This window comes from Catharus ustulatus, chromosome 1 (genome assembly GCF_009819885.2).
Source record: "Catharus ustulatus isolate bCatUst1 chromosome 1, bCatUst1.pri.v2, whole genome shotgun sequence".
In the NCBI taxonomy this organism is placed as follows: domain Eukaryota; kingdom Metazoa; phylum Chordata; class Aves; order Passeriformes; family Turdidae; genus Catharus; species Catharus ustulatus.
In genome coordinates, this window is record NC_046221.1 from 8,813,616 (window position 1) to 8,826,094 (window position 12,479).

The 12,479-nt window shown below is 45.3% G+C and overlaps 1 protein-coding gene across 1 annotated transcript in view; it reads right to left on the reverse strand.

The window, feature by feature from the left end:
* Positions 1-12,479, reverse strand: part of PTPRN2 (protein tyrosine phosphatase receptor type N2) — a 625,844-nt gene that overhangs the window by 97,939 nt on the left and 515,426 nt on the right. The window contains exon 13 of the mRNA XM_033074413.2: positions 7,344-7,556. Coding sequence (XP_032930304.1) covers positions 7,344-7,556 — 213 coding nt within the window. The remainder of the gene's footprint in view (positions 1-7,343; positions 7,557-12,479) is intronic.

Genomic DNA, 12,479 nt, shown 5'->3' on the forward strand with positions numbered 1-12,479 from the left:
TAGCTGCTGAGCATTCAGAGAATATACAATAGAAGAATGTGTCAAATCTGAAACATGATAACAGAGCTGCTGCAAAAGAAAAAGGAAAATCATAAAACAGAAAAAAGGGTAGAAGTGTGTAGGAAAGACAGGCCTGATTATCCTCTACATTACATGGGGGGGAAAAAAGGCATTGAAGACAGTATAGTTATTCCAGAAAGAAATCGGGACACTCGAGATGATGTACAGCCTGGGACTGCAAATCAAATACTCTCCAGCCCATTAGGCAAGGCTGTGGTTATCTTTGGCTTCTTTATAACCTACAGGCACTGGGATATAATCAATTCACCAGGGGGAGACAATCCATTGTACTTATCCAGAACCAGCCCACGCTCAGCTGGCAAACAGCCTGTGGCACCACAGGGATGGGTGAAAGGAGCTCGAAGCAGGGGCAGAATGCTCAGGAGTTGGATCCGTGGGAGCAGGAGCCTGGACCTTGGTGGTCCAGGACAGGAAGTTAGGGCAGATAAAGCAACAGGAGATCTCAAAACCTCTAAAACCATGTAGCTACAGCCAAATTACTAATGAAAGTGCCTGTGGAGTGAATTTATTTCTTTTTCTTTCTTTGTGCTTACTCTGCTAAGAAACTGGGGAAAGTTGGGTGGCCTGACCTGAAATGGTGCCAGAACCATTTGAAATATTTACTGGTTTAATTTACCAGGCGAGATGCAGCCTGCAAGTCCAGAGCACCTCCAGCACTTTTTTAAGAAATGCCTGTTTGGATAAGGACTCTGGATTTCCCAGTAATTAAAAATGAGTCACTAACTTAATTTCGCCTCCTACTATTTTTACTTAGCATTTTCTTACATCCCAGATACAGAGAAACTACACTGCAGGATGCTTGGGGTATGTTTGTCCTTGTTTCACTGAACACCAGCTCAAACACCATACTTCTGAAAAATAAACAAAGTTGGCTAAGAGGAGAGGGTCAGCATCACCTTCTCTCTACCACTTTGTGCTAGTCCTATGCAGAAAAATGGACAAGTACTCGAAAATGATAATGTTTTAATGAAAATATAGACCTGCGTGGCACCTTCTCACCCAAGCACTCCAGGACTTGCATATATGCTCATTTTCCTTCCACACTTGAAAAAACTTTTCTCTCACCTGCCTGCTCTAATGTAAGGAGTATTTTACTCCTAGGTGTTTTTGCACCATCACTGCTACAGCAGCCCAGGTCTGCACTGGTGAAACCATCTTTGGTCCATTTCTCCAACACTGAGTAATTCACAGAAGTTATTCATGTGAATACGAAAGTGCTGGAGGAGAGCCATCAGTAACCAATCCATCAGGTTCCCTTTCCTATGGCCTGTGTGTGCTGGGGCAGAGGGGCAGAGAAGGGACAGGAGGTGACAGGAGAGCCCTGCTCCTCGAGACACACATCACAAACTCAAATAAAGACTCCCAGAAGTGCCCTCTGAAATCTCTGCCATCAAGCTCCAGTGCTCGAGATGGGCATTTCTCATTGAGTATTTCTCATTTTGAAGTTGATTTTAAATGTTGTGTTAGCAAATACACCCCTATTTATTGGTATCCTGATTTATTGACCAGGCAAGTTTGAAAAAATTTGCTGATCTATAAATTCATACAGTATTTTGTAATGCTCTTTTGAACACTGCCACCATTTAACTCAATTTGATGGCTACCACAGGAAGCAAGGTTAGGGAAAAACAGAGCCCACCACACCACAGGAATTGTGGATAGCTCTGAACACTAATCAGATAAAAAACTGACTAAAAGTTAAATCCAGATTTATACACATCCTCTTTTGCTTCATTCTGCTTTGGTCATCCACTGTCTGAATTCAATGAAGTGTTTAAGGATTAAGCAAACTCTTCTTTTAATCACCTTGAAACATTCCTCCCTTGCTGTGTGTGACCACTGGGAATTCTGTGTAGTCACACATATTTTGTACATCGTGAAAACTGTTTCACCTTAAGTACAGTGGTTTATGTAACTACAGTACATACAAAGTATCTGCAGGTTCCTGAGAATTTATTCTGAGACAAAATGCTAATCAAAGGGACACAAAATTGTTCACATACTATACAATAAGCAGACTTAAACAGACAAGAACAACTCTTCTAATTAATATACCACGCTGTGTATGCTTTATCACAAACAATTACAGCTTGTCCTGTAGCTTTACATAGTCATAAGATGATCTCTTCTTGCCTCTTTAAAAAAGGACACAGGAAAAGAAAAGATTAAAAATGCATTATGCCCTTTGTTTTCCCAGAAGAGAGCACAGCAAGCCCTTCACAGCATTCTGCCTTAAGGCAAAATTTTCATCTATCCAAAATCCTTACAAAATGTATTCCTTCTGAAATGTTTACTAAATACTCATGTACTGAATAACCTCATCCTCAGTGATATCTTTTGTGCTCAAGTGTAGGTCCTTGAAAATTAGGTTTTATAAAGACAGAAGGTAATACTTTATGGCACAGATTGTCCCCAGTTTACCAGCTTTCCTTGGTAGTATGGGTGATGTTAAGTGGAATATTACTGAGAACTTGATAAATAAGAACAACAGAATTTTCCTTTCCCCCTCCCCCCCATTTCACTTAGTCCACAAAATTCCAGTTTCTAAGGAATTGATATACAGTATTACTATAATATTAAGGTCTAATGTTATAATAACAGGTTTGCTTTTGAAATTCAGTCTAGAGTGTAAAATATTAAGTCATATTAGAGGTAATGAGTTATCTGTATTTAAACAAACAAACCATCCATGATGGTTAAGTAGAGGGTTTGTTTCCAGCAGATTCTTTCAGTTGGAGCCTTTTAAAATATTTGCAGCAAAATATTTATTGTAATTGTTGCAAATAGTGTGTTCTTAATACCTCTAATAAAAAATACCAGCGGGATCAAATCTGTAAGAGCACGCAGAAGTTGGTAGGGGCTTTGAATCCAGCAGGATCATGTAATTAATAAGACTGTATTTGACAAAGGAATATATAATTTATACATAATACAATACATGTAATAATGTAGAATTTAACATATAATTTACAACTACATGCCTGCCAAATCAAGTTAATTGGACAAGTTTTTAAAACAGCTGATGATGTAATCCATCTGCACGTAATCTTGAATACTTCAGACAGTTTAAGAAAGAACTTCATTGTAAACTATTTGGTCTTTTCCTCCTCACTTTGGGCTGAGATGAAGGAAAATTAAAAAGAATGTTATTGACATAAAATATTAAAAGGCAAGCTTGCTGAAGCCAGCTTCAGAGCATTTTAACTTTTGCATTTTAATTCCATTATGAGCAAGGTTTTGCTGAGCATTATCAGTGATGCAGAAGACCATGTTTATAGGAAAGTTCTGCAGTGCAAAGTATAAAATATGCTGATGATTTACCATGCACACCCCAGCGTTCCCCACACAGGGGTCAAAAGCCAGGGTTCAGCTGGACTCACAAATACATCACCCTGAATCAAACAGAGCATCCCTAAATCGCAGCAGCCACTAGCACACACTCATTACATTAATAAATTGCTCGCTAATGGGAGCAGTGACAAGTAAGATGTGCACTTAGTGACCCTGTTTGCTGCCCGCTCCCGATGCCTGAATGCCCGCTGTTCTCTGGGCTATGTTCTGAAGTCTTCAAAGTGCACGAAGAAAATCTGCTGAGTGTTGTGAAATAAATCAAAGAGTGTCTGCTGAAAATTCCTAAAACGCTTCTGCCCTAATCTCCTGGACCAGAGAGTGGGCTTGCAGAATGCTAAACTTGCTTTTCAAAGAAGATCAAAGCAACGGCAGCAACAATTAAAAACAGGGGTGCAGGTGCGCGCATGCGCCGGGGCTCCGCAGAGGCACCAAGAGCCTCTTTTAGTCATCCCTGAATGCTAACGCTGACTTATCTAATCATTACACGTGTGCTTTGAAAGGACAGGAGATGTGTTTGTGAGAGACACAAAAACTGTCCGCCTTCATACAGAGAATGTAACATTTTACCAGACTCACTATTTCCATTAGTTCTGAAAAGCCCCTCAGCTACCGTCTAATTAAACCCGGCTGTAATTTTGTTGTTTAGTGATTCAAGGATAAATGAAGTTGCAATTGTGTATCTATCCTTCCTCCTGTTACTTAGTCTTTCAATAGGGTTTCCCTACTTCAAGGTTTGGAGGGCCAGCTGCTTGCCTTACCCAGCACCTGAATAACCAGGTTTGGCAGCTTATCAGGAGCACTGCAGCGATTTAATTTGCCTGCTTCAACTTCTATACAGCCCTGGTTGTCCTGCCTAAGACAGGTCCCTTTTCCAGGCAGTTACACAAGAAATACTTGTGTTAGTAGCTAAGTCTGAGGAGTGCTCGTGCCTGAGGGAGGGTGATGTTGCATGACAAGTGCTACGCCTCCAGTATGGGGGGAGACTTAGCAGCCAACCTGATTTCCCTGATAATATCATTTGTCTCTTCTCCCCAAGATTGCATTTCACTGCACAAACCAGAAAAGGAAGGGGGAAAAAAAAAACCACACCAAAACCCAAGCCCCTCCAAAAAACAGTCATGGGAAAAAATGCTTCAAAGTTCACAGGATGAGTAAGGAAGGAGTAAAACCCTGAATGAACTCTCCTGGCTGAACTGGGTTAGGATGAAAAATGCTTCTGCTAAATGCTGAAAATTTAGGTCAGTCTTGTTTATGTGAAGATATACACCACTGACATTTTGAGAAGCATGTGAATCAAAGTGATATTTCTGTGTTGTCTCTGAACCACATTGGGCCACAAGGCCCTTTTATACCTACCAATTTCCCCCCCTTAAAAAAAAAAAAAAAAAAAAATCAGAATTATCATGTCAGCTGTAAGCAGCAACACATTGGAGTACCATGCTTTAAAGCATAGCCTTTCAGTGGCAGCAGTCCCTGAAATATTTCATATTTTTAAAAAACATCGAGTTAACTGTGTGGCTACTTGGGAAACATAACACAGGAGAACCAAGTAGGAACAGTTTTGAAATCTGCCTGCTTCTTTCCTTCCCCTATATTAATACAGGTTACATTATTCCCCTGTAACATCAAGAGAAGGTGAGGAAAAGATAGCAGATGCCTTTCTGAGACCTAATTGATGTTATCCAAAACATGCATCACAAGAGATACCCATTACATTTAACACAGCTCAACATAAGGCGATTCTGACAATGCGAATAGGGCTCAATCCTATTTCTCTTCAAATCCACGTGAATAGTTTATTATATACAGACCCAGGCTCAGTGATTCGTTTTGATAAAATGCTACTTAGCAGCATCAAAACTGCCTGAGAATTTTGTCTCCCTACACTAGGGTTTCCTACTGCTGCCATTGAAACAAATGGCAGAATTCCCATTTACTTCCATGGGAGGAGAGCCAAGCTCTTAGAAACCTTTGTTTTTAAGGAAAAACATTTTTCCTCCCACTCATGACTACAGTTCCCCTGAAAACCCAATGGAACTGTTTAAGAAGTCAGGTGGTTAGGACTGGGCCCAGAGGTCAGGAACAAAGAATATTAATACAGTCTTGCTATTGCAAAACCGAGCAGCAACCACAAAGTATTGTTGTTGTTTTTAAAACAGAAAATGTCATTCTGAGATCTGAATATGAAGACTTAAAAATATATATAAATCTGTGAAGAAAAAAGGAAGCCCACATTTCATTTAGTGTCTGGATTACAGATTCTTATTAAACAAACCGAGCTCATTATAAAATCAATATCAACCACTACACTCCCAGGAGAAATGGCAAAAAAGGTCACTCCAAGAAATTCAAACAATTTTCCTGCTGGAAGGGCACGATTTTAATTACAGATACTATTAATTAGAGCTGTCAGTAGGAAGATTGTCCTGTTAATTATCACAAATTCAGTTTCAAGTGTGGTTTTGGAACCTGGAGGGCTTTTCAAAAAATTAAGAATTCCTGTATTCACAATTAACGGAAGAAAAGCCTACCTATTGCTTCTGCACTTTAAATAAGCCATCAAAAAGTCACCTATTAAAATCAAACAAAAATATTCATGGCCACAGTCTCATTGGCCAGCAAAACTGATAAACTGCTGTTTTGTTCACACTTTATCTCAGAGAACAGTCTATTTTTTTTGTCTACAGGAAATGCTCTTGCTCTCACTCTGTCTTGCTTTGGAAGTCATTAAATGCAAAGATGCAATTTAATGATTCTTTTAAAGTAAACATTTCTTTAAAAGTGAAAACCAAAACCACTCCTGAAGATACTAATTGTTACCAAAACCTTCATATTTATTATGTTGTACTTAATTCTCTCTAGACCCAGCCTGTAGAGATAATACATCTTTAACACCTAAGAGGTACAGACAGACCCAAACTTTGTGAGGAAATATGAGTTTATTCCCATATGACTCTCAGATGCCAATTTGAATCTATCTCAGCTCCAGGATACAGAAAGGCCAGAATGTCTGATCCTAAGCAGAACAAGAAAGTAAAATAAAACTTGACAGAAAAGTGCCGTTAGCGAGGCCCTATGGGTGCTCAACAGACAGAGATACTACAGAGACAATGTTTACACATTCTCAGATTCTTTTTCCTGGTCACACTCCAAATATTTTTGGATAGCACACCAGGGCTGTCTGGTATATGACCATAACACATGCACTACCACACCAACAGCACAACGAGAAATAAGTGCCATATGATCTAAAACAAACTTCAGGAAGATGCAGTGTCTCTCCACCCAATACTTTTGAAACTGAAAGAGAAAGCTTGAGGTTTCTGATTTATTTCTGAGAAGCTGAGTGCAGTCCTCCAGCATTACTGGGTACACATCTGCTATCATTGTTCTCCTAGAACCAGTCCTGGTTTACCTCCCATCTATCAGCATTAGATTTCATTTTATCTGAATAATGGCAGAAGGTGGCAACAGATCGGGTCAAAGGCTCTTTTCATATCAGACCCTGAAGAAGTCGATTACTCAAAAAGAGAGACATCTTCAGATAACCGTGCAATCCATTCCTCATAAATGTTAAAGATTTTTCGTTATTAATAGTGGCAGGGGTGACAGATTATGGATATTAATGTTATTTTTCTGAGAATTTCAATGGCAAGGGCTGCCTTTTTTTTTTAGGGTTTTTTTTTTTCATGTTTCTAATTATGCAGGAATTTACAGCAGCTACCAGAATAGCCAAGATTAATACCCAGTAGTAAAAAGCTGCTACACCGAATCCGCGGGACTATGAATGGAACGGGGGCGGGGGGGAGCGTCGGAAACAAACCCACCCCCGCGACTCCCAAGGCGAGAGGGCCCCCCCGGGGGTCTGCGGGCAGCGGGGCAGGGATGGAGGAGGAGAGCTCGGTCCTTACCTGGTAGGCAGCGGGCGCATCGGAGCCGGCGTCAGCCCCCAGGGCCGAGAGCTTCTCCTTCAGGCGGTGGTGGGCGCGGTGGCGGAGGCAGTAGGCGACCCCCGACGCCGCCAGGACCCCGGCGATGCAGGCGAGGGAGAGGAGGGTGAGGAGAAGGAATTTCGCGGACTCTGCCTCTTCCCCGCGCTGCGCGAGCGGCGGGACGTTGCTTTTCTGCAGGGAGAGAGAGGCAGCGCCTGAGTTGCGCGGTCACGGAGCAGCGCGGAGGGGGATCCCGTCGGGGGGAACACCCTGCCGCCCTAACTTTCGGCCGGGGAGGGAGGCAAACAGAGGGGCAGGGACAGGACCTTGCTGTGCCCCGCTCCGTGCCCTCCGCTCCGGCGGCTCGCACTAAACTACCGAGAGGCGGAGGCGCTGGATGCGCGCAAGCACCGCGCAGCGCTCCGCGGCTCCGCGCCCCGCATCGAGAGCCAGGGGCTGCGAGGGCGCAGCAAGGGAAAATCCGGTACTGTTTTTTTCTTAGGGAAAAATAAAACACAAGGGAAAAAAAAAAAAAAAAGTAGGTGGCGATCCTTTTGTCTGTTGTAGAGGGAAGCGGCTTTAAAAAGACCCCGATAGTTCCAAACTCCTCCAGATTACTATTATTTTTGCAGCAATAGGAGAGAATCCTTCTAGTGCATTTCACTTGTCTCCATGTGCTAAAAAGTTGTACAATAATTTCCCCTCATTAGCTTCATTATAAGCTATATTAGCAACAATTAAAAACGCAACATGAAAATGAAAAGACCAGGCGCGCAAATTGCAGCAAGACTCATTTGGCCTGCATTCCCCCTTTCACAATTACCAGGGAAATGAATTGAAAAGCACGCCCCTGCCTCAGTCCTGGTTGCTACAAGACGAGAACAATTAGCAAACTCCTTTCCACCACCTAATTTCGCGTGGTAACAAAATGGATTTTTCCCCATGAATGCCTAGCCGGCCTATTCATTATCTCTCCTCTATTAGTAATTTTCTGCTCCGTATTCAGCTAGCCAGCTCTTAATTTCCTCCTGTCTTGCAGTGTACACAGTGGCTCTTATGTCAGGCCCGGTCCATTTTTATCTTGTAATCATAAAGGCCACCAAAGCAATTATCGCTGGTCTTGACTGTAAAAGCTTGTCATTAATTAGCCTCCTTGCCTTCAGTGCTGCGGATTAGCCGGGGCTGAGGCTGAGTTAATGGAAATGCAGGTTCAGTCAGACTCCCGGATTTTCTTGCCCGGATGCGCCGCGCGGAGGAGGATCGCGGGTCCGTGCGCCCCGGCGGGGCGGCGGGGGGCGGGCACAGGGCTCGCCGTGGCCACCGGCCATGTGCCGCCCGCGTCCGCGCAGCCACCGCCGCGCCCGCCGCCTCCCCTCCCCTCCCCTGCGCGGCACTCGGCCCCTCCTCCAAATCCCAACAGCCACCAGGAGGAGGGGGCTGCACCCCCACCCCGCCCCGGCCGCGGGGGGCTCCGGGGCCGCCTCCTCGCCACCGCCCGCGCGGCCCCAGCCGGGCACCTGCCCCGGGAGAGCGCCCTCGGCCCGCACCGGGCGGGGGACACCGGGAGGGACAGCACCGACGGCAGCCGCCGCTGCTCTCGCTGCTCCCGCCGCCTCGGCCCCGGGGGGGTTAAAGGGCTGCTGCGCTCTGCCATTAGCATCTCCCTGAAAGGCCCCGTCCCCCCGGGGCCAAGGGTCGCAATCTGCATCTCAATAGGCGGCTCCCGCCGAGGTGCCGGCGCCCCCTCCCCGAGCGCTGCGCCCCGGGACGTTAATCCTCCTCGCCGCGGTGCTTGGCCCCCATCAGCCGGGCAGGGACAAGCCCCCACCCCGGACTCCCCCGGCTCGGGCCGCCTCGGCCCCCGGGTGGGCTCAGGGGCACCGACGGGAGGAAAGAGGCTGGCGGGCAGTTTCGGGCACTGCTCCTGAGCCTTCTGCTATCTATACAGCGGTTTTAAACGATTTTCTTTCTCCGGATGCCGTGTGACAGCCGCACCGAGCACACGGGGAAAGGGCTATGCGAGAGAAACGATGGCAATGATGGGAGCAAAGTGCTGTCAAAAGCTCCCGAGTAAACATGCAGAAGGGAAAGGGCGTCAGGCTCTTTCTCCCACTGGAGTTAGAGCGATTTTAGATGTTGCTTCCAACTTCGCCAGGCAGTTTTCCCCGCAAAGTCAGGGCTGCCGTCCCTGGAGCTGGCTGCCCTTGACAAAAGAATTTCATGGAAGACCACCCTCCTCCCCAACATACTCTGAGCGTACAGCTGCACTCGAGAGCCTGAAACACGGGGAAGAGTTAGAAACCTTCCGTGGGGCGTTCGGCATTGCTTACACCTCGGCAAGCGTCTCCCCTTGGGGAGTGTCCCTTGTGACAGGCTTCGGGCAGGCGAGGGTTTGCAAAGCCCCTGCACCTCCAGGGGAGCGGCGCCCACACCGGCTCTGACCCCGGTACCCTGGGAGGAGATGGAAGCCCCGCGGGGAAGGAAGGGAGAGGCGCACGGCGGCTCCGCGCTGCCCGCCACGTCGGGGCAGCCGCAGGAGAAGGGAGAGGGGCTGTGCCGCGGAACCACCGCCGCTTCTCCCACTCTTCCATCCCTCCCGCCTCACGGGGAGCAGCTCCACAGCCGCTGCCCTCGGGGCCTGGAAGACTCCGCTGTCCCCTCCGTGCGTGCGGGGCTGGTGCTTCGGGCCACCTCGGCCATCCCGCACTCCGCCCCCGGGGAACACCGCGGGACCAGCGGCTGATGCTCCCTGTCCCGCAGGAACCGCCTGGTGAGGCCGACGGCGAAGCCCCATCGGCCGGCTCCGGCTCCAACTCCGGGCCGCGCATCGACGGCGTCCCCGGGCCCGGGGCTGGGGACAGCCGGAACCGCAGAGGGCAGCCCGGCCCGGTCCCCCCAGGTCCATCCCATCAGGACACAGCCCCCACCGTCCCCAAGGCAGTTGGAGGAACCCGCTGCCCTTTCATCCTGCTCGATGCCTGACCAAACATCGCATTATGAAACGGGTAAAAACTAATCCGACGTGTTGGTTACCAGCTCCCTCCCTCCTCACAGCTCTCCCCACAGCTGCCCCCGCTGCCTCCAGCCAGGAGCACAGATTTCCCCACCTCGCCTAACCCCCTGATTCTTCCCTGCAATAAGGCCCCAGCCTGAAACGGAGCCCAGGGTTAATTAGAGGCGTCCTGTCAGCCTTGACTTGAAATTGAAAGAAAAGTGTTTAAATATTTATGAATTTGACATTTACAGTCGGATGTCTTTTAAAGCAGAACACCTCTCCCTGTGCTGGTTGGGGCTGCCATGGTGCGTGTGCCATGGTGCGTGTGCCTGGGGTGGAAGGGGAACAATAGCTGTTGCATAACAAGAAAAACAAATTACCTCCCCACCCAAGGCTTAACAAATAAATAGACCACATAAATTACACGCAATTAAATATTAAACTCAGATACATGTAACTATGCATTTTTTAAACTTCACGTAACAGAATATATTGACATTCCACTGACTAATTTTCTACTTCGAAAAGTGTGGAGTATCAATGAAGTCCCAATGAAGGAAAAACAACTAATTCCTAAATGAATGGCTTAGAAAGTGAATCTGAATGAAGAGGCTTTGGAGGTGTTCATCCAGTCTTGCTTTGAAACAGCCCGACCTAGCTTAAATGCTAGAAAGCGAAGAACAACAGTACACCTAACACACACACAGTGTTTACTTGAAGTACACTGTTTCTGTGAGGGTCTGTGTGTTTTTTAAGAGGAAAGAAAATGCTTAGGGTCTGATCTCATGTAGGCTTTCCCAGTCCCTCGACAGAACACATTTTATATACACCCAAAAGTGAGTCATTAACTAGAGCAGCCATAACACTGGAGTCACAAATCACTGTTCTAATCAAAGAGCAGCGTCCCGTTCCGCGGTGTCATCCCATGATGCAGCAGAACAGTCGACATTTCAAACGAATTCCAGGCAAATGTCAGTAAATATTTAATGTACGCTTTCATGTAAATAAGTTCTCACACCTATGCTGGAAGTGTGGGAGAAAGTCTTTGTAAGAGCAGAGAGGAGCTCCCCATGCAGTGATGTGGAAGCTCACCATCCAGATGCCTCAGCAGAATTACACTTCATTATTTACTTTAGGACACAGGGCATGATTCTGGTCCTTGCAAAACTATGCTGAAGTTGAGGTTTTGTTTTGCTTCATAAATTTGAAAAGATTTAAAACCTAATTTGCCAGTTACTGCACCTGACCATTCTTCCAGCTAGCAATGGAAAAATCACTACAATTAATTTTTAAAGAACTCAACATTATAATTTTTTGCAATTTTTGCATGCTACAATTTTTACATTTCTATTACATAGTTTTGTTTTTGAACAATAATAAAAAAATAAGATTTCTTAATAAATATGGGCAAAAAGAGGAACTTCAGAATATGATTTGTTTCAAAATATTAAACGTTAAGAAACTCAAGAGGTGCTATTTTTAATTTGGAATTCACTATAGAATCTAATAAATGAGAGAAGTGAGGCGGAAATAATCATGTATTAATTCTGTGCATTACAAAATCTTTTCAGAAGCTATTATCAGAGCAAGAGGCATTGTGGTTTGGATTCAGGGTGGGAGAAATCCTTTGTGCAACTGAAAGCTATTGTTCCTCTGTGCAGATGAAATTGTACTTGCAAATATGCCATTCAAGGAGGGAAAAAAAGTACCTAGGCAGAAAAAAAGAATTCTACAAGAAAATCGTTAGTCTTAGAAATAAACTTCACTAAAATAAGTTTTGGTTCATTGTTTGTTTGTTTTCTAAGGAATATCCTGTGTTAACAGTTGCAGCCACTGACATTGCAAGAAAATAGAAAAGATATGCGTATTATTTCCTTATATAGAAAGCATAAAGAAAGGGATGTGTGTGGGTGTGTATATATATAATGAGTGTGTGTGTTCATATATACATATATATATATATATACACATATCTGTGTGTGTCTGCTCATTAATATAAATCTAAACTTAAATTCACTTCTAGTCATTTGCCTCCCAGAGGTTATCTGAGACATAGGCTGATACTCTCTGCTGGTTAAGTTTTGATAGGTTACTAGAAAACCAGAGAAACACTTTACGTC